Here is a 22770-nt window from a genome sequence, read left to right on the forward strand (position 1 = left end):
TCTCTATCTCTCTCCGTGTCTCTCTGTCTCTGTCTCTCTCTGTCTGTCTGTCTGTCTGTCTGTCTCTCTCTCTCTCTCTCTCTCTCTCTCTCTCTCTCTCTCTCTCTCTCTCTGTCTCTCTCTCTCTCTCTCTCTCTCTCTCTCTCTCTCTCTCTCTCTCTCTCTCTCTCTCTCTCATGTGTGTGTATATGTTTCTGGGGAAGGTATAGTGGGAGTTGCTTATTGCAAATTAAAAAAAATTTTTAAATAGGAAAAAAAAAGTATTCTCAGTGGTGAAACAGGGAGAAAACAAGATATAACCTTGTGATGCCTGCAGAAGAGTTTGTTATCTAAAAGAATTAGCAAGGGTTTGTTTTTTTTAGGACAATTCAACATTTATATAGCACCTGTTATGCACAAGACACTGTTTGCCTATACCATCTGTCAGATAATAAAAAAAAAAACCCAATGTATTTTAAAGAAAACTCCCGGAAGAATAGTCCCTAACAACCACCCTCGGTAAGCCAATTCAATGCTAAAAAAAAAACAAAACAAAACTTCACTGCTAGAATATTCTTCCATATACTCTGCTCCAAGCTCAAAAACCTCTGTCACAAAACTAAGCAAGCAATATTTTCCTGAGTACCACTGACAAACCTAAAATAGTGAGGGGAGAAAGAAATGGAAAAAGAAGGAAATGAATGAAAGGGTAAGAAGGAAATAAAATAGGGAAGGATTTTTTTTTAATGACTAATAAACAATTTAAAAAATACGAACAGTGGGCACTATCAATCTAAAGGGTTCCTCAATTTTTCTCACAATCACCATGTGAGGGTTAGAGTACACTTCTTTGTACTCGTATTTTATAGATAAGGAACTTGAGACCCAGGAAAATTAAACAACTTATCCAAGGTCACACATGGAATAAAAAATCAGAAGTGGAATTTGAACCCAGGTTCTCTAACTCCAAAGCCAATGATCCTTTAGTGGTCTGCCTTCTCAATAGATATAGAGGGTGATTTTACCATACATGAGTAAAGATCTAGAAGAACTAGAAGAGTTCTGAGAGAGTCAAACTATATCAGGTTTGATAGAGGTCTAGGTATTATAAACGATATAAAACGGGACTTGGGCCTTAAGAGTCTCAGTTGGTAGTATGACATGAACACCAATGCAGGGAAATCCTGTTCCAGTGGAATTTATTGAAGGATAGAGTATCACTAGCCACCTCCCATGATAACGAAGAAAGGTATCAAAATATCAGCCACCTACTATGTACCAGAAATTGTGTTAAGCACTGGGGAAACAAAGAAAGACCAAAGCACGGTCCCTGCCCTAATGGGGGAGATGTGCAAATAACTATTTACATATAAGATCTATAGAGAGAATAGCTTCTCAGAAGAAAGGCACTAGTTGTACCAGGGAAGGTGTCCTGCAGAAGTTGGGGTTCGAGCTCAGTATTGAAATAACCCAGGGAAGGTAACAGAGGAGATAAAGGGTCAGAGCACTCCAAGCATGGGGGACAGCCAGTACAAAGGCCTTGGCAGATGGAGTGTCTTGTGAGAGGAACAGCAAGTAGGCCAGTGGATTGCATTGTGTGTAGAGGGGAGGGAGTTAAGTATAAGATCAGAAAGGTAGGAAGGGGCTAGGTAGTGAAGGGCTTTCACAGACAGAGATTTTACATTTGATCCCGGAGGTAACAGGACACCACTGAGAATTACTGAACAGCAGAGTAGCATGGTCAGTCCTACAGTTTGGGATATTTGGTAGCTAAGTGGAGGGTGGATTGGAGGGAAGAGTGATTTGAGCCTGGGAGACCACTCAGAAGGTTACTGTAACAGTCTGGGTAAGAGGAGTTAAGTGACTTTATTAGAGTGTGGTTGTGTGAGTTGGGAGAAAAGGACACGTAAGGGGTCTTATAAAGGTAGCTATGAGGGCAGAATGGCTGCATAAGGTGAATTTGAGTGAGGAGTTGAGGATGACACTGAGGTGGTAAGCTTGGGCGACTAGAAAGACAGCAGTGCCCTCAACAGTAACAGAAAAGTTGAAAAGAGAAGAGGGTTTGGGGGGAAATACGAGATCTGCTTTAGACATGCTGGGCACCTAGCAAGTGTTTAATAACATCTCACTGATTAATTGAGGAGCTCCAGAACATCTGCAGGAGACTGAACAGATTGAGGAGGTGACTTGAAACAATGCCATGAAGATAATGTAGGGAAAGAGAGGATGTCTGGCCCAGTAAAGAGAAAACTAAAGGGAGATGTGATGATTGTCTCCAAGTTGGGGAAGTTCTGTCAAGCTAAAGAGGATTCTCATCAGTTTTTTCTTGGCCCAGGAGGGTAGAAATAGGAACAGTGGAAGATATTGCAGAGGCATTTAAAATTGTGTTTTGTTTTGTTTGGGTTTTTTGCATTGTATAGGGGAAAACTTCCTACCAATTAGAGTCATCCAAAAGTGGACTAGGCTCTCTTGGGCAGAAGTTTCCTCACTGAGATATTCAACTACAAAATTGCCAACTACAATTTAAGTAAGTCTTAGAAGGGGTTCTCGTTCTAGTATGGAGAAGTCCAGAGGTTAAATTTTATCATCCTGATCTGATCAAAGGCCAGTTAAGAGTTTATATTAACTGGCAAAATTCATGGGGCATTCAGTTCTCAGTTTCTTTTCCTTATCTCAACCAAAACTCCTCATTAGCCATGGGACCTCTATGGCTGTTGCCATCTCGACCTAGAACTGTTCACAATTACATAATAGTATCAATACACAGTAACTGGAATTTGGGCTGCCTCTGTAGAGGCCATTGTATTCTGTATTCCACTGACGAGGCCAAATCCAGTTTTGTTTTGTTTTGTTGTGTTTTGTTCCCCCCCCCCCTTACTAGGATCAAGGATTGGGTTCTTAACAGTATCAAATATTCCAAGGTGGATGAGCGCTGAGAGAAGTTCATTGGGTTTAGCAACAAAGTAAGCAATATTAACTTCGGTGAGAACAATTTTCCATAGTGTGGTGCAATTGGGATAACCTGATAACATAAGTGGAACCACATCTTTTCAACTCCTTTTTGTCTATTTGAAAGTAAATTAACTAAACCTAATGAACCAGAAAAGTCCCCCATAAACCTTCTACCTTGCTCTATACCAAAGTGCCATAAAGAGAGAGTAAGGAGAGGAATGCTTCTCTTGGATTGGGTTTCCATGATCACTAGAAGTGGTAAATAGTGTAGAAAGGTCATTCTGTCTTATAACAAAGTTCTATCGAACACAAAAGGAAACTAAAATCTCTCAAGCTCCTAAGATGAGGATCATATTTCTGTAAATGAACTTTCCTTTATAATTTATTATAACCCAATTGTTCCATGAAAAGAAAATGTGGTTCCAAAGAAACCTAACCCTCTGTGATGAGAAAGAGAATGATTAAGGTATCTTACCTATGTTACACAACTATATGATATACCAGCATATATATTTTGATATAGTATATGGAAATTCTAATTTTATTTCTGTTAGTTTATTTTCTTTTTTTTTCAAATGCGTTATTAACTTCTGGTTTACACCATTCATTTCCACCAGATTTTGAGTTACAAATTTTCTCCCCATTTTTCCCCCTACCCATCGCCCCAAAAGAGCAGTCCCACAGTATATCCCCTCCTCCAACCTGCTCTCTCCCATACCCCTTTCGATATTAGTTTATTTTCTTAAGACACAGTACTAGCTTCTACAATTTCAAGGAAGGTCATACTCCTTTGACTCATACTTAGATATCTAAGGTACTCTCCTTATCGAAACCTATGATTCTATGTACCACATGATCACCTTTTGTCTTCAGAAGATAGTATTTATTAACTTTGTAATGCCGACTACAAGAAGTATAACATGCATGATAAGACACTACCAATACCTATTTGAACAAATGAGTAGAGACAGCAGAAGATGTTCACAAAGGAACAAGCCTTCCCTTCTAAGCTTCCACCTTATATCATTGCTAGCTTTAAAGCCCAAATCACGTACCTTTCTTATATGAGGCCTTTCTTAATCACCTCCTACTTAATCCCCTACTCCTTCTGAATCTAGAAATTTCATTCCAATTAGGGAAAACACAAATGAAGTATGAACAGAATAATAGAGTGAGTCCCTTGAGGGCAGATACTTTTTGTTTTTGTTTTATTTTAATTTGCCCCCTGTAGTGTCTTCCATCGTGCATAGTGATTGAACAAAATTACCAATAGCTTCTAAATGGACTGTTATTTCAGTTACTGGTACTTTCTTTCCCATGAATTTGCTGTTTATGGTCCAAGCTTGAGTGAGTTGGCTTATATTCTTCCTGAAGGCATATCTTAACTCTTCTGTGAATGTCAACATAGCACTGTCACACATGCCACATCTGGACTAAGGATCTTGGAACCTAGAACCCAGAGCTGGAAGGAACCATAGAGACTATATGTTTAGTTCAACCCCCTCACTTTACAAATAAAGAAACTGAAGTCTAGAAGACTTGAGACTTGCCTAAAGTCACAAATATAGGGTCTGAGACTCTACTTGTACCCAGAGGATTCCAGGCTCAAAGCTCATACCATTTCCACTATGCAATATTTCATTTTGTCCTATCACCCCCTGGGGATGTTCCCTGAAGACCCTTTAAGATTGGAAGTTTTTTGATAACTGTAACTTATGAAACTTTTCTCAGCATGAGAATAGTTGAAGGGAATATAAATGTATATATATATATATATATATATATGTGTATATACATATATATGTCTATATAGGAGGGTATATAGGTGCATGAATACATATGTGAGTGTCTGTATATATGTATATAAGTATACATAGATAGAGGGCACAGGATCAATTGAATAGGAAGGGATGATACCAAAAAGGTGAAATTAAGAGGTGTGAGAGGAATATAATGAGAGGAGATGGGGAGGGACAGAATGGGGTAAATTATCTCATATAGAAGAGGCAAGGGATAATGGTTACAATGGAGGGGAAGAACAGGAGGGCAAAAGGGGATGGGTCAACCTTACTCTCACTGAATTTGGCTCAGGGAGGCAATGACATACACACTAAATAGGGTATCTCACCCTACAGGAAAGTAGGGGGGAAGGGAATAAGAGGGGGGATGATAGAAGGGAAGGCATATTGGGGGGGAGGGAAGTTAGAAGCACACACATTTGAAAAGGGACAGGATCAAAGTAGAGAATAGAACAAGGTGGGGGTGGGGATAGGATGGAGGGAAATATACTCCGTCTTTCACAATATATCCACTATGGAAATGTTTTGCATAGCTATATGTGTACAACCTATTTGAATTGCCTATGTTCCCAGTAAGGGTGGGTGATGAGGGAGAAAGGGAAGAATTTGGAATTCAAAGTTTTAAAATCAAATGTGTAAACACACACACACACACACCTATATATATATATATAATTTTTTTTTTTACATTCAACTGGGAAATAAGATACACAGGCACTGGGATATAGAGATCCATCTTGCCCTATTGGAAAGTCAGAGGGGGCATGGGGAAGTATATAGGAGAGAGCAGATTGGGGGAGGGGGTATACAGTGGGATCACTGTTTTGGTGTGGGGATGTAATAAGGGAAAGGATGGGGGGGGAATTTGTAACGCAGTCTTGTGGAAATGAATGACGTAAACTAAAAATAAACATAAAATTTAATGTAAATAAAAAAAGGAAACAACAAAGATTGGAAGTTTTTAACCTTTTTTTGTGTCATGGATCCCTTTGGCAGTTTGATGAAGCCTACTGGACCCCTTCTCAGAATAATGTTTTTAAACATATGACACAAAATACATAGGATTGCGAAGGAAAGCAATTATATTGAAATAAAGATGTATTTTTTTTTTACCTATTCAACTTCCCAGACACCTCCAGTTGACATTTTCAGTACAGATAATTCCAAGTTAGGAACTTTCAAACTTTGCCCAGTCTATGTATGATAGGAGAATAAAAGGTTCACAAAAATGTTGGCATCCTAAACCAAAAGGAAGACTGATTTCCTTTCATTTTGTCTCCCACAGAACCCAGTTTGTGGCATAAACTCAAACTGTCCATATTCCTCTGGGGGCCCTGTTGGAAACTATAGTTCTCTACGTGGCCTCTTCAGCGGCTGGACAAAGGAAGAAAACCATTTAGTTTAATATGCTGGTGTTAGGTAACAATATCAGAATAAATGAGAAATCACAAAAGGGTAGGAAAATAAAAGTAAAACTTTCTCCAAAACTTTTTAACCCTAGGATCAAGAGTAGGCAAATCTATTTGGGTCACACTATTTTTTTTTTTTTGCTTTTTGGAGGGCAATTCAGGTTAAGTGACTTACCCAAGATCACATGGCTAGTTTTTGTGTTAAGTGTCTGAGCCCACATTTGAACTCAGGTCCTCCTGACTCCAGGACCAGTGCTCTATAAAGATTGCTATGTGCCAATATGATTATTTTCTTCAAGATTTCTATGAATATACTAGTAACTTGAGAAAAATAAATTGATACTGCTTTCCTTAGCTTTAAGGAAAACCAAGTTTGATATTTAGAGTTCATATTTATGTGGAGGTAAGTACTTCAGCTATTATTTCCATTTTATAATCTCAGAGAGAGTCTGGGACCAAGAAAACAATCTCTGAGAGGTTGAGTGACTTGCCTATGGTCACATAGTTAGTATGAGAGAAAGGACTTGAACCCAGATTTTCCTGAATCCAAGTCTATCAACTCTATGTAGTATACCAATAGAATATGAATTATTATTCCACAAAAGTTACCCTACAGGGTGAGGATTAAAAGTACAAAAGCACGTATGATTGCAATCCTGTGAAATGCCCAATTAGCACATTTTAAATATAAATGTAACTGAATGAATTTTCTCCATACAAATTCTTAGACACACCTACTACATAAAGGGACCTGCTACAAGTGATAATGATTGTGTTTACTAAGTAAGCATCCAGTTATTTTGCCTGGTTGGAGAATTTTCATTTCTTTTTGTTGTTGTTGAAAACATGCATAAAAGAGCCTAGTATAATGTCAGGCACACCGAGGCACTGAACCAATACTTTAGAATGTAAAGGACTTGCCCTCAACTATTTTCAACAATAAGGGATATGAGCAAAGGTTTTTATCTTCATCTTTTGCTCGCTGGTATTACACTTTCTCCCCCCACCTCCCCACATACATTCTAAAATCTAGCTAAAATTTTTTTAAAACCTAGCAAGAAAATCAGTATCCAATCACTGGGAAATGGCTAGACAAATAAACTGTGGTACATAAATGTAATTGAATATTATTGTAAGGGAAGTAATGGGAAAAATATTGTAAAGGAAGGAAAAACCATGTTTTGCTATGTGCCAAGCAATGTACTAAGCAGGCCAAAACCCTAGGTGACTCACTTAACTTCTCAGCTCCCCCAAGCTAAGATTCAAGACAATAGATTGCAAAAGAGGTGCTGGTCGATAGAGGGAATTATCTCACCAGGAAGCACAGATGAATTTTTCTATAATCATTTACTTAGTGCCTACCTCATTCCGGGTACATTCTAGGCAGTGACTGAGACCCCTCCCTCTCCACCTCCCTAAAGGAAAAAAATTAACTATATAAAGAATTGGTTGGAACATAGGAAGACTTGTATAAACTGATACTGAATGAAAGTTATGCAGAGCCAGAACAATAGACCCATATCACAGAAATGGGAGGGATCTCAAAGGTCATCCATCTAGTCCAATCACCTCAATTTATGGATGAGGAAATTTAATCATACAGATGTTAATAAGTAACTCACCCAAGGCCAGACAAGTGGTAGAGCTAAAATTTGAACTCGGGTCCTTTTGACTCCCAAAGTGCACTCTCTCCATTGAACCACATTAAATCTGTTTCTGAAAAGGCCAATTTCTCAGGGAGAGAACTGACGATGAAAGAAGACACCTCCCTTCCGGGGATGGGGGGCCTAAGTTTGGGAGCTGTGGGATGTAGCGTAGAGTCAGACTATGTTTCCAGTAGACTGAGGGAAGGAGAAGGCTAAGAGGAAATGACTGATGTAAAAACAAAAAATAATAATGAAACTTAAAAAAAAAAAGAACTAAGAGCCAGCCCATCCCTCCCATGAATGGGGTGCCAGATAGACGCATCAGCACTCGCTGTGGGGGACCGGCTCTCCTTGGCCAGCGGTAAGTCAATTTCTTGTGGGTGGGAAACTGAGGAGATTCACTGAAGCCTGCCTGCACCACTGCCCCCTCCACTGCCCCCGCCTGGCACACCTGCCAGCTTCCTTCGTGGTTACCATGACAACCCTAGAGGAAGGACGTGGGGAATAAGAAGGTCGGAAGTTTAGTCTAAGGTTCTGGAGCGTCCCAAACAGCTATGGGAAGCAGACGGGGAAGCCCGGTAAGGCAGCGGGGTCCCTCGGGTGTCTGAGCGCCGCCAGCCTCACCTCACCTGTACGTGGTCAGCACCGTCTTGTTTACCAGAACGATGAAAAAAGAGCAGGTCCCGTAGAAGAGCGCGGACAGCAGCCTGAGCAGCTGCGAGGGCACGGCCGAGGTGGGCACGGCCGAGGTGGGCACGGCCGAGGTAGGCTCGCCCTCCTCTGCCTTGGAGGCGGGAGGCATCTTTCTTCATGGGCCCCGACGCTTGCCAGCCGGGCTGAGACGGGAGGGCGCAGAGCCGGGGCTCGGCCACATTCCCGAGGCGGCAGCGGGCGGGGAAGGGGAAGCGACACAGCCAGGGATGCCTGGGCGAGCGAGCAATGGGAGCTCCAGTTCCGTCTCCGCCTCCTGCCCGGGAAGGGGGTGTTCCGAGCAAAACAAGAAGAGAAACCCAGGAGAGGACTGGAGCTCCCCTCCCTCTGCCCACGGCAGCCGCGGCAGCCGCGGCACCGGAATCCTGCCCGCTCGGCTGCCCCGGGGCGAGAAGGCTGTTCTTGCCCTACACCCCCCAGCTACCAGGTTGAATTCCTGTCCCTTCAAAACGCTCCGCTTCTACCACCTTCCAATCCAGGATTTCCAGCCTCCCTCCGGAGTGGAGTAAGGTGGGGTGGCTTGGGGCGGGGCAGGTGGCAGAAGGGTGCCACCTCCGCGGCCAGAGCTCCTCCTCCCCCCACCCCCCTGGAGTCGGGGTGGGAGAGGAGTCAGTTTTAGAAGCAAAAACCTAGAAACCAAGTGTGTACCCACTGAGTGGGGAGTGGCCGAGCAGATTGTGGCACATGAATGTAATGAAATATGGTGGGCTATAAGCCTGGGGAGGTCATTTCACACCTGTCCTTTTCTATATTTCACTGTGTAAACTAGCAGGGGAGCGGGATTTGCTCACAAAGTGGAGGGGGTGGGGTGGGGGTTCAGCTCTAACGCCACAGTGAGCCGAAATTCATTCTAGACGTAGAAGGCTGCCCCCAAGGAGAAAGCTTAGCCTTCTTCTCTCTGGTTCCTCAGTGCCCCCCCCCCCCCATCCTGAGTGAAAGTCTAAAGAAAATCTTGAAACAAAGTTTAGCTTTGGCTCATGTCTAGGTTCTCCCAAAAAGAGCCCTTCTGAAAAACGTACTCAATTTTCGAAATAAGTATCAGGTCAAGGTTGTTTATCTCCTTCACCATAGAAGAACTCCTTAAGACACAAAAGATTCAAACTCACAGAACGAATATTTAAAAAACAAAACAATAATCCATCACACCTATTATACTTTCCCAGAAAGGTAAAGGCAAGTTTGTGGCATTGTTAAATATCACTTTCACCCTAGATCTGCACTTTCTGAGCAGTCCACAAGGTCCAGATCTCCTGGACAGTCAGGGTATAGCTGGGACTTTCTTAGTCTTCCAAATTCAGGATGGTCTTGCCAGTGGTGTGACCTCCTTGGAATAGCAAATGCTCCTGCAACTACATTGCTATTCCAAGGAGCTAGCCTATGGGCGATTGACACTCAAGGAGGCAGGATCTTCCAAACTCACAAGGCAGTCACCTAGGCTACAAAGTCTACTCTCAGCATTGAAAATGGCAGAGCAGTACTCAGGGAAGAAACACAAAACCTGAAGCTACCCAGAAACTCAGGCTCAGCTAGGAAGGCACCTATTCTCACTCAGTGTACTTGTAAGCTGCCATTGATACTGAGGGGTGGGGGTGGGGAGGCAGAGGGAGAGAGAGATTCCCCTTCCTCCCTTTCTGAAAGCCAATGGAGAGCAGTCATAGAGAAAGAGGAAGGGATGGAGGGAGGCAGAAAGGAAGGAAGGCTTTTACAGCTATTCTTATAGCCTACTGAGAAGGGCAGTTTTCATCTTCAGCAGAACCCCAATCTGAGGGACCAAGGGACCAATCAGAAATTACTGTGTGGTGCCTGTTCTTTAGTAACACATCTGAGTGTACTCTCACCAAATGGGGCACGGTTCTGTGGGAAAAGCCCTAATAACTAGTGGACTGGGGCCTGGTCCACTCCTACCACATCTTTATCTGTAGTTTTTATGAAGTATCTTGTAGCACTAGATGTCTTCTTTTTCTTGTGGAAGAGGGAAGACAGCTGCAGGTGGCACTTAGAAGAATTGTATTTCTTCCTTTTGGTGATTAGTCTACATAACTTCTCCAAAAACACTAGACTACAAAGACACATATCCAAGAATCATTTATTAGAACTGAAGGGTAAACTTACAGGTCAACTCATCGACCCTTTCATTTTACAGAGGAGAAAAAACAAAGTCCAGAGGAAAGAAAGGAGCTATCCTTGGTCACACAGTTAGTGGCAGAGCTGGGATGTTAAGGTTTTGTGTGCTTCTGGGAAAATTTCCCTTCAACAAAGGTGTTTTGGGTTTACAGGTCACTCTCAATTGGCCTAAGACCTCCAAATGCATTGTCTATTTCTCTTCTAGATTGGAACATCTGCTATAGAAAGAATTCTGGACTTTTGGGGGAGCAGGTTGTACTTGTGGAAAAAGGACTCACTGTTTTTGGTGTCAGAGTACCTGGATCCACATTCCTACTCTACTTACTAGCTGTGTGACCTGAAGCAAGTCATTTCTCACTTGATTTTCCTCACCTTTAAAATATGAAGATTATAGGGGTGGCCAGGTGGCTCAGCGAGTAAGAGCACCGGCCCCAGTGTCGGGATGACCTGAGGATCGAATCCAGGGTCAGATACTTAGCACCCACCCAGAAACATCTGGCCGTGTAACCTTGAGCAAGTTACTTAAGCCCAATTGCTCAAAAAATAGTAAATAAATAAATAAATAAAATACAAAGATTATCTCTAAAGTCCCTTCTAGCTCCAGATTATCTAATCTTAAAGCACAAGGAAAGGATATTTCCAGGGAAGGAGAATGCATAATATTGTTTTGGAGTTATGATTTGTTGGAAATGTTCTATTCCTGATGGATAAAACACAAACTTTGGTTCTCCAGTGCTACCAAATTTCTTTTCTAAAGCCTGAAAAGGAGGGCGGCTAGGTGGCGCAATGAGTAGAGTGCCGGCCCTGAAGTCAGGAGGACCTGAGTTCAGATGTGGCCACAGACACTTAACACACACAAAAAAACCCTGGCCATGTGACCTTGGACAAAGTACTTAACCCCAACTGCCCTCCAAAACAAAAAGCAAAATAAGTAAATAAATAAAAGCTTGGAAAACTAAGGTGGTTATTTATCCATACAGTTCTGCACACTGAAAGAGGAAAGGGACCAAATTACTTAGGTTTGTTAGGGAAGAATTAGTTCCTATAAAAACTTGAACCATCATTTCTGAGACATTTGGGTTTAACAGCTTAAATGCCTTCCTTGACTCCTCACTCTCTCACCCCTTCTCAATCTGGTGCCAAATCCTGTCCATTTTACTCATCACAGCATCTCTCAGGTATGTTTTCCTCTGACACGGACTCATTCTGCTACAGGCCTGTATCACCTCATGCCTAGGCTATTGCAATAGCCTGTTGGTGGGTTGGCCTATCTCAAGTCTTTCCCCAATTCAGTCCCTCCTCCACTTAGCTGTCAAATTAGATTTTCCTAAAATGCAGATGTGTCACTCTGCTATTCAATATGCATATGGCTCCCTATCACTTCCAGGATCAAATATAAAAACCTCTGGTGGCCTGAGCTTTTCATAACCTGGGCCACTCCTACATTCACCGTCTTCCAACATCTTACCCTCCTCCACATATTATTCAATCCAATGATACTGGCCTTGTTGCAATTCCTTGAACAACACAACCTATTTCCTGACTCTAGGAATTTTCACTGGGAAATTTTCACTAAGAATTTGAAGTCTGGAATTCTCTCCCTTCTCATCTCTACTTTCTGACTTCCTTCAAGTTCCAGCTAAAATTCCACCTTCTACAAACCTTTCCCTGGCCAAATAAGCCATGGTAGATGTGCTGTAAAGGATGCTGAAAGGTATGGTTTCAGAAAAAAAACTGGGAGGACTCTATGAACTGATGCAAGGTGAAGTAAAAAGAAACACAACAATTTATACATTAACAATAATATTATAAAGATAAACAAATCTGAGCCTTAGGGACTCTGGTCAACACAGTGACCAACCACAAATCCAAAGGACTCAGGATACAAAAATGATATCCACCTCCTGATGATAGAGAACTGATGGGCTCAGAGTACAGCGAAGCATTTTTTCTTTTTTTTGGACATGGCTAATGTGGCAATTTGTTTTGCTCAACTTATATATGTAACAGATTTTTCCTTTACTTCTCAGTTGGTGGAAGGAGATACTTCAAAATTGAAAATCAAACTTAAAAGTTTTTCCCAGTCCCTTTTAATGCTAATGCCTTCCCTCTTCATTATCTCTAGTTTATCCTACATGTATCTTGCTTGTGCAGAGCTTGCACTTCGTCTCCTTCATTCAACTGTGAGCTCCTTGAAAGCAGGTTCCTTCACCTTTCCTCGTATCCCCAACCCTCATCAGCCTGGTGTATGGTAGGCCCTTAATAAATGCTTGGTGAACTCAAGTACCAGTGCCACCTCTGACAGACACATCAAGGATATGTGACTCTGGGCCAGACTCTCAGTATCTCAATGCCCAAGATAAGTAATATCTTAGTTGCCTGGGTAGCTAAGACTTTGAATTTCAGGGCAATTGCTGATCTGTATTGGGAGAGGATATTTCTCCTCCAGGAGTCCCTTCTACTGAGGAAATCTAAAGTTGGGACACACTACTACCTCCAAAAAAAGACATTAAGCTTACAACAATCTATTCCTTTAAACTTGGGGTTGGAGGGAGTTTTAAAAATTATAAACTTAATGATACCTCTTCTTTCAAATAATGGAAGTATGTCAACATTTTAAGTGCTCTATGTCATCCTTGCTTCTGTTCATCTAGAGAGGAGGTATGGGGTCAGTGGAAAGAATTCTAGACTAACAGTCAAGGAGAGCCCTTGGTTCAAATCTCATCTTGATACTTATGATGGTAGACATATTACTTAATCTCTCTGAGCTCCAATTCCCTCATCTGTAAAATGGGCTAATACCTACATTATTTATCTTACAGGGTTGTTGTGATGATCAAATGAGATTATGTACATGAAGTACTTTAAAACCTTAAAGCTTTCTATAAAGATCAGTTATAATTTATGGATGATAAGGAAGAAAAAGAAGGTAAAAGGAATGAACAATTTGTTAAATGTTTTGAGAGGGCCAGAAGAGGGTAAATACATTGTGTATTTTTCCAGTTGATAACATATGTGTTACACACAGAAAAGTCTTTTCTAAAAGTATGTAGTTGAGCAGTTTCAAACTTTGATCCATTTGTCTTTCTAAATCATTTATCAATACTTTCAAGCATTGGGAGAATAGTGGTAACACAGTAAAGAAAATTTAGTTTAACAGTTTTAATAATGAACCATTGAGGAAAATCTACCTAGCAAAAAACTAGATAAGAATGGCCATATGCTTTAAAGTGAAAATGAATTTTTATTCAAACATCTATTAAAATTACAGCATATTTTTATGCTGTTAACTCATGCTAAAATAAACTTTGCATTGTGAAGCATAAAAAAACTTCAAAAAATTTTAAATGTAAACCATATTTTAAAACAAAAAGCAGACTTAATACACTTCCAATTTTAGATCTCAATTTAATATTGTGCCAAAGAATATAGCTTATATCAAAAAAGGAAGATTTTAATGTTACTGTAGTTAAGTGCTTAAAATAATTTATTAAATTGTTCCAATTATACAATTAAAATATGGTTGCCAACAAACTATTGAAATTAGCAAGAACTGACTGGAGAAACTATAGAACAAAGTTTAATTTTGCAGGCTTGAAATGTTCTTTCCTTTGCAATGTCAAATACCAGCACGAGGGTTTCAATTGTCATCACCCATGCTCTGCCGGATAAATGAATTGTAGTTTAAATGTCCCAATATAAACGAAAGTGTTGCTCTTCAGTTCTTTTAAAACTAATTCTCAATTGGCCAATTTTAATTGTTTCCTTTGAGGGGGAAAATTCCAGAGGTAACATTTGAGACAACAATCTTCATGACTTAGATGATACAGCCTCTCTTGCTACTGCTTAGGTTAAGTGCTCCAAAGAAGGTAAAACTCTATGTACCAGGTTACAAACAGAATTCTCATACCATTACAAATAGAAATTCTCTATTACAAAAACCCCCACGACCTCAAGATCGGCAATCTATTGTACAGAGGAATTACATTTTCAAAGTAGGTCCTCGTCATAAACATTATTTGCTACTATTACTCCTTTTGTATTCTTCAGCTACGTGTCTTGACAATTAAATGCATCCCCTTCCCATGGCCACGTCAGGATGTCTGTGTACTGCAACACACTGGGAGTTTTGGAAAAAGAAGCCTAAAATGTTTAAACTACAGTTGCAAGATATCATTTCAATTAAGAAAAAAAGCTGCAATAGCCCCACTTTATCTATTATTCTGATGCTTACTCTGTTAACCAATTAAAGCAATCTACAAATTATGGTGCTATACTTGTTAGTCACTGCTTCAAACAAAAGCTAGAATGATCAAACTTAACACAAGAGATGGGCTGCTTAGCTTTTTTCTCTTTATGCTTAAGTTCATTAAGTGATGTTTCATAGCCTAATCTATCTGGGAAATGGCATCAAACCACTATATAATTTTAATACAGTTGCAGTAGTGATTATCTCCGGAAGCCTACTTATTTGAGTAATTAATATTTTTCTGCAGTGTTTAACTGGTAGCTAAATTTAGTGAACACAAGATAACTTGGCATGTTATTCTGAAGTAAAGCAATAAGGTGACTTGATGCACTGAAAATGTAAATATGGAGGCTTCTATTTACTAATATCTCTAAACAAGCAGTACAGTTAACATTTAGTGTTTGCTAACAGATCTAAAGTAGTTCACTAGAAATCAAAATCACCCTGTAAATATTCCCTTTTATTAACAAAAGCCAAGTGCCAAATCTCATTACAGGGTCTGTAATATGAAAAATATTACCAATTGTTATCACATCACCTAGACTTTGCAAGACTAATCATTCAATTTTAGCAAATGAGAATTCCGGTAATGTGCAAAAGTTCCCAACTTAACAAGTGCTTTTCAGGCCTAGAAATTTGACTGAGTTCTAAAGCCCAGACAAAAAAAGTCAGACTAATTTTGATATTACTGTGAAGATCCGGAACTGTTAATCCCACCCCCTCAAATAACTAGCTGTTTTCTAGCACATAAATTAGAACACCTTTTTCAAAATGGCCCAATTTCTCTTCCCCCATTAGGCACACTATCTTTCAATTAGAAATATCTTACATGTATCTATAAGTACATATATATGTACATATATGCTCATATATATAGTACTATCTTGCCTGTTTCACTGTTTACAGTATTTTTAAAAATACTAATATACATTTTTAATGTTTTGATAAATAATCTATTTTGACCTTCTTTGGCTATGTGTACCATTCTGTTCTTCACTCAAGTGTCATACTTGGAAAGTGCTTTTTGTGAGAACTGCTTCAAATGAATGCATTAAACTTGCAAAATCTAGCTTCCCACACTACGTAGTTTTTAACACTGCACTGTGCAGTCCCATATTTACAAAATACTTTAAAAGTTTACATCCAATTCATTTCCATACAAAAAAAAGTGCAATTCTCTCTCACCCCATTTTCTGGGGCAATAACATTCTTCATAAATTTCTACAGAATAGCAGCCTATGATAAGCAAATTAAGGTGCTTAGCTTATGCCCAAAGATCTACTTGTTAAGTAAGCTGGGCGGTACGTTCTGCCGCTGTCCTGCTACTGCCGAAGCGGCGCTCCAGTCAGGTTTGCGAGCTCTATGAGAGCGAGCGCTCCGTGCAGGCGCTCCCGCTGCTCTTGAAGGAGTCGGCGAGCCCCGTTTTTCTCATCATCCTCTTCATCAGACTGAATGTATTCCAAGGGATCTTGCTGTTCTTGATCTGCTTTCTGAATGGGCTTTCCTTTCAAGGTCGGGGTGCGCTGTTCTCTTGTTTCCCAATACCTTTAAAAACATGAGTATACATTGATTTCGTAGGACACCCTCAAGCTGTTATCACTTACTTTAAACATACTTAAAATTACCAATCATGATTCACTCATTCCACACTTTCAATACCTACCCCAAGCAAAGCATGGTTCTAGGCACTGTAGGGGAACACAGGGACTGGCTTTTTTTTTTTTAAATCATTCTTGTATTCCTAGTGCTTGATAGTAGGTGCTTCATGTTTATTGACCGACATATAAGCTACAGTACTTTTGTCCACTAGGTTTCAATCTATGTTATAGACTAACAAAATATGATGTATGCACAAATAGAGAAATATATTATAAAGACTATGAGTGAATTCAGTGTTACATGTTTAATGGCAAGAACTCCTGGCTGAGATGATTTACCCCATATACTCATCAACCATTTTTTAAATGACTACTAGAGGTAAAGTCACTGTGTTAGTCCCTCTGGGATATAATTAAGACACGGTGTCTACAAGCTTAAAATGTAGCTTCTTAAGGAAGGTATCATGGAAGTAGCATTTCAGCTACATTTGAAGGATAACCGGGATATTGATCAGCAAAGGCTAGTGAAAAAGATTTAATAAGATTATGTTTAGAAGACAGTGAGCAGATCAAGTTGACTAAAGCAGAGGATATTGTAGGGAATTAGTACCTAACACTGAAAAGGTTCATCTTAACATCTTGTAGGTAGAAGCAACTTAAGAGATCTAGTTGACATCCCTTATAGATGAGGAAACTCAGCTCTCCAGAGGGGTAAAGTGATTTGCCTAGTAATTGTCTAACTGGGACTAGAACCATGTCTCCTAATTCCTAGTCTAGTTCAGTTGTCATCATTGTGGAGAACTCCAAATACCAAGCTATGGAGTCTGGACTTGCAATAAGCAACAAAGAGACCATGAAGGTTTCTGAGGTCTGTAGCACAATCAAGACAATGTCATAGGAAAAGTTTGATGTGTAAATGCATATTTTTTGGTCTGGTCCTGTGATTCCTTTAAAAAAAACTCCATTCTGCATATGAACTACAGCTTTATAATGTAGAATCTCAAGAGTTGGGATACTGCAGGGTTAAATCAGTTTCCAGGATCATATAGCCAATATGTAATAAAAACTTGAACCTTTGAAGGGGGGAAAAGATCAAACCTTAAAAACAAGTTTTCTAAGTTTTGTATTTCTTTCCCTCGCCCCAATCTTTAAAAATGAGTTATTTAATCAGCTACCAAGACTGCACTGCCATGGGCAAATGTGTAATCCCTGCTACTGAAGAGGTTGAAGCTAATGGATCTCATGGGTTCATGATAGCTGAGGCACAGTGCGCTAAAGCTAATCAGGCATCCAAACTAAGTATGACACCAATATGATGAACCCCTGGGTGCAGAAAAGGCGGACAACCATTGCCTTAAGAGGGGCAAACTGACCCAGTTCAGAAAGGGGTCAAAGTTCCAATGCCAATTAGCAGTGAGACTGGGTCCTTGAGTGGCCTTTATATTTCCAACTGAGGCAAGGCAGGGAGACCCGGTCTCTGAAAAACCCCACCAAAAGTCTACCGAAATGAAGAGTTTACTATCAGGCTAGAATGACTCGTCAAATTGTGTAAGATAAAATGGAGATAACAACGAAGTCCTCTTCCCCATTGGGACTTTCCCCACTGTGGTTTTGACAAATCAAGGGCGGCATAAGAAATCAAATGGGGATTTTTAGGGACCTTTTCAGAAGCTGCAGACAATCCTCGAAGATCAGCAGACAACACAGAACAAGTTTAGAAACTCAGAAATACATAAAACATTTGCATAGTATTGCATAATTTCAACATATTTTAATTTTTTAATACCATAATAATTCAGACTTCTCTGGTACAAAGGGAGGGACAAAATTTTTTTTTAATTTTCCAGATTGCGGGAAGTGCTATAGAGAGGAGGGGCAGTTAGGTGCCAAAGTGGATAGAGCACTGGCCCCGGAGTCAGGAGGACCTGAGTTCAAATTCAGCCTCAAACACTTACTAAATATATGATGCCAGGCAAGTCAACCTCAATTGCCTCCAAAAGAAATAAAAGGCCTACAGATGTGTTAGACAGCATGAAAAAAATCATAGGAATTTTAGAATAAGTTCAATGTATCAGCAGAGTAATTTGGGAGCCAATAAAAGTAGAATAAGTTCAATGTATCAGCAGAGTAATTGGGGAGCCAATAAAAGTAGAATAAGTTCAATGTATCAGCAGAGTAATTTGGGAGCCAATAAAAGTTTGTGTAGCCTTGACTAGACAAAGAGCAACATAGAGATCACATTGACCACCCTGCCATACTCCTTTCTAGTCATATACCACACCTATAGTACAACATTCAATTCTGGTCACCGTGTCTGAGAAAAGACGGACAAATTGGAGAGGATGCAGGATGGTGACGAGGATAACTAGGGATCCAAGATCATGCTTCCTCCTCATATTCCTAATACTGGTTAATGGGACAGGGGATGTTTAAACTGAAAAAGATGAGGTGGGAAAGAAGAAAATGTCTTGAAATATTTTAAAGTCTGTACTATGGAAGAGTTATTAGACTTGTTCTTATTGGGACCAGAAGGCAGTGGTAGGAACAGTAGGTAGAAGCTAATCAAAAGTAAAATAAGTTACCTCAGGACAGACTTTCTTCTTCCTAATGGTCTTAAAGTAAACGCTAGAAGACCACTTCTTAGAGACTCAGACTAAATGACCACTGGGGTCCCTTTCAACTCTTTAATTCAAAAGAGCTGACAGAATACAATGAACTTACCATTCATTTCTCAAAGTTACTAGTACCTTGAAATTTCTGATAACAGCTTAACAATTTGATTAGTCAACATAAGATTATTAAAGGTAAAGGTTCTTGGTGAGTTAGTGATATGAAGGGTACACACCTAATCTCTGAAGATGACACCTTAAGGGCAACTACCATAGCACTCTACCATAAAACATCAATTAATGACACTATTAGAAACATGTGACTTTTAAAAAATGTTCTAAATGAAAAGGTGCATAAATGGGTGCACAATCTAGGTATAAAGGCTGATTCTGTAAACAACCTGGGAGAGCAAAGAATAGCTTACCTGTCAAGATTTATGGAAAAGAGTTAGAGAGCATTATGAAATGCAAAATGAATAATTTTGATTACATTAAATTTAAAAGTTTCTGTACAAATAAAGACAATGTTACCAAGATTAAGAGGGAAGCGGAAAATTGGGAAAGAATTTTTACAACCAGTGTCTTTGATAAAGACTTCATCTCTAATATACAGAGAACTGAGTCAAATCTATAAGAATACAAGTCACTCCCCAATTGAAAAATGGTCAAAGGATATGAACGGGCAGTTTTTGGAGGAAGAAATTAAAGATATCTATAAGCATATGAAAAAATGCTCTAAATCACTATTGATTAGAGAAATGCAAATCAAAACAACTCTGAGGTACCACGTCTCACTAGTCAGATTGGCTAATATGACAAAACAGGAAAATGATAAATGCTGGAGAGGATGTGGAAAAATTGGAACACTAATGCATTGCTGGTGGAGTTGTGAACTGATTCAACCATCCTGGAGAGCAATCTGGAACTATGCCCAAAGGGATATAAAAAAAAAGTGCATACCCTTTGGCCCAGTAATACCACTCCTAGGGCTGTATCCCAAAGAGATCATAGAAGTGGGAGAAAGACCCGTATGTACAAAATTATTTAAAGCAGCTCTTTTTGTGGTAAAGAACTGGAAATCAAGGGGGTGCCCATCAATTGGGGAATGGATGAACAAGTTGTGGTATATGAATGTAATGGAATATTATTATGCTATAAGAAATAAGGAGCAGATGGACTTCACAATAACCTGGAGAGACGTATATAAACTGATGTCGAATGAGGAGAGCAGAACCAGGGGAACTTTGTACACAATTACAGACACATTGTATGTGTGACGACCAATGTTGATAGACTGGGTTTGTCTCAGCAATGCAAGGTTATAAGACAACTCCAAAAGACTCATGATGGAAAGAGATAACCACATCCAGAGAAAGAACTAGTCTTAATGGAGATTGAAGCAAACTATTTTTCCCTCTCTATTTTTGTTTCTTCTTTCTCATTGTTCACTCCATTGGTTATAATCCTTTTTTTCAACTTGACTAATGTTTAAATGTGAAAGTATTTATAGATCCTATATTTGATTGCATGCTACCATGGGGAGAAGGAGGAGAAAATTTGAAACTCAAGGGATTGTGGAACTGAATTTATAAATTAAAATTAAATGAATAAGCTTTTTAAAAAAAGAAAAACACCCTGACCTAAATAAATAAACAAAGGTGCATACATTTAGACCTAAAAATGTTGTTTGAAATCTTTAGTTTGCCAGAAAATGAGAAGGCTTTCTCCCTTACAAGGGAGGATACTGATCTTATAGTGGCATGTAAAAATTAAGAGTATTCTTTTCTACAAAATAACTTCTGATAAGATGTGGTTATAGTTTAACATTAGTTAGCTATCAAAAGGAGAAAAAATGCATTGTCATTACTGTAGAAAGAGAACTAAATTTGGAGTCACAGGACCTGAGTTTGAATCCTACATCTGCCACTTACTACCTTTGTGTGAACTTGGGCAAGTCACTTATCTTGCTGAGATTTAGTTTTCTCAGCTATAAAATGTGGGGGGTGGGATTAGATAAACTCTAATGTCTTTTCCCACAGCACCATTATATTCTGATGAACATTTATGCTACTTATATCCTACATTAAAAAGAACTTTTCATATTATGTTAATAGTTGATTATTTCAGTTAAATAGCATTCAGAATCTTATTCATGTATATTTACCCAATTATAATATGAAGCCTTATTTGCCAGTATTTTTTGTATCTCATTTATTATTTTGAATCTTATAAACTTTAATATGATACATTAAACTTGTTTTACAATTATTTAACTTAAACAAAAAGAATCTTGAAGCATACAATTTCATAATTTTTTTAGTCATTTCCTCTAAGACTCCATCAGGCTTCTTTGTCCATTACCATAGAGCTGAAGTTGGTATGGATTCTGTTCTTCCAGTTCTGCTTTCATTACTTTTCATTATTTCATAAAGGTCCTTTGGAGATCATATTTGTCGTATTTATGTATTTTAATTGAAGTATTACATTATATTAATGTATAATAATTTATTCAACCATTTGCCCTATGGTGGGCATTTAATTAGCTTCAGTTTTTTGCAGTTACAAATAATGCTGTTAATAAACATCTTCTTTAATAATAATGTTAAAAATATAAAAATGTAAAAATATAATATAATAATATAATATAACATAATAAAAATGTAAAAATAATGTTAATAAACAGTTCTTTTTCAGTAACACTCTCAGAGTATATTTCCAAGAATGGAATTATACAATATCTAGCACATATTGCTATTCTTCAACTATGTATAGATGCTTCTGCAGCTGATAAAATATAAATTCATTTAAGCATTAATGAATTCATAGGAATGTTTTGTCATATATTTTCTAAATCAATAGATCCCAATGGTATTCAGGAATGGGGAACCTGCAGCTCAAGCTCAAGCTCAATCCAGACTTCAGAAGATTCAGTCAAAGGGCTGCACTTGAAAACCTAGAGGGCCACATGTGACCTTGAGCTGCAGGTTCCCCACCCCAGCATAGATATTATCATGTAAGATGTTTTGTGAAATTTTTTTACTTTAAAAAGGGGTCCTCATATACAAAAAAGGTTGTGAGCCATTGTTCTAAAGCATGAATTTTGCCATTGTGTTACTTAAATATGAAAATATTTCTGGTGACTTTTAGGACCTTTTTCAGAAGACCCCCTCCTCCCAATAATCTATCATTGTTATTGTCGGAATATTTACTAAAACACAGAGAAAACAAAGGTCATTTGTAGTACTGGTATATCAGATACAAAATGCTGCACAGCATATATATAGAATTCTGGAATATTTTAAGCAAAAAACACCTCCTAGAAGAGGGAAAGGCTCTTTTCATTATAAGTTAAAATTCTGCCCCTTTGTCTCTGGCTTTTGTTCTCTTACCATACAGCTGATTGTAAATTGTGTAGGCTGAACTTTAGACAACTTACTTTGCTAGCCACTCAGCCACAGCCTTGTTGTCGGCAGTCTGATTTTTACTTAGTCCATCAGGTGGCTCTTCTCTCTTCAGCCTTGCATAAGGATGCTTAGGGCAATGACGATTTGCATGTGTAAATCGACTTAAGCACCCTTAAAAACAAGTTGGAGGGAAAAGTTATCAGATCCAGAATTATGCAAATAAAAACTCTGAGGAATGAGAAAAAAAATCTGTCAACATCCTGTTTTTGTCAGAATTTTCCTCTATCGGA

At 39.0% G+C, this 22770-nt stretch overlaps 2 protein-coding genes across 6 annotated transcripts in view; both read right to left on the reverse strand.

Annotated features, from left to right (window-relative positions):
* The window catches only part of SLC35D2 (solute carrier family 35 member D2), a 60704-nt gene extending 51705 nt beyond the window's left edge, over positions 1-8999 (reverse strand). Inside the window, exon 1 of one of the 5 annotated variants that reach the window (XM_069088023.1) lies at positions 8410-8999. In XM_069088023.1, coding sequence (XP_068944124.1) covers positions 8410-8597 — 188 coding nt within the window. In that variant the 5' untranslated portion in view covers positions 8598-8999. The remainder of the gene's footprint in view (positions 1-8409) is intronic. The other 4 variants (XM_069088022.1, XM_069088024.1, XM_069088019.1 and 1 more) reach the window with 4 other exon arrangements.
* A 4768-nt stretch (positions 9000-13767) lies between these two features.
* The window catches only part of ZNF367 (zinc finger protein 367), a 26110-nt gene continuing 17107 nt past the window's right edge, over positions 13768-22770 (reverse strand). The window contains exons 4-5 of the mRNA XM_069088026.1: positions 22513-22651; positions 13768-16414 (exon numbers count right to left, since the gene is read on the reverse strand). Of these exons, the coding sequence (XP_068944127.1) occupies positions 16192-16414; positions 22513-22651 (362 nt within the window). The 3' untranslated portion in view covers positions 13768-16191. The remainder of the gene's footprint in view (positions 16415-22512; positions 22652-22770) is intronic.

This window comes from Petaurus breviceps, unplaced genomic scaffold (genome assembly GCF_028583685.1).
Source record: "Petaurus breviceps papuanus isolate PSGF00001 unplaced genomic scaffold, PetGlider_PUasm1.0 183, whole genome shotgun sequence".
NCBI lineage: Eukaryota > Metazoa > Chordata > Mammalia > Diprotodontia > Petauridae > Petaurus > Petaurus breviceps.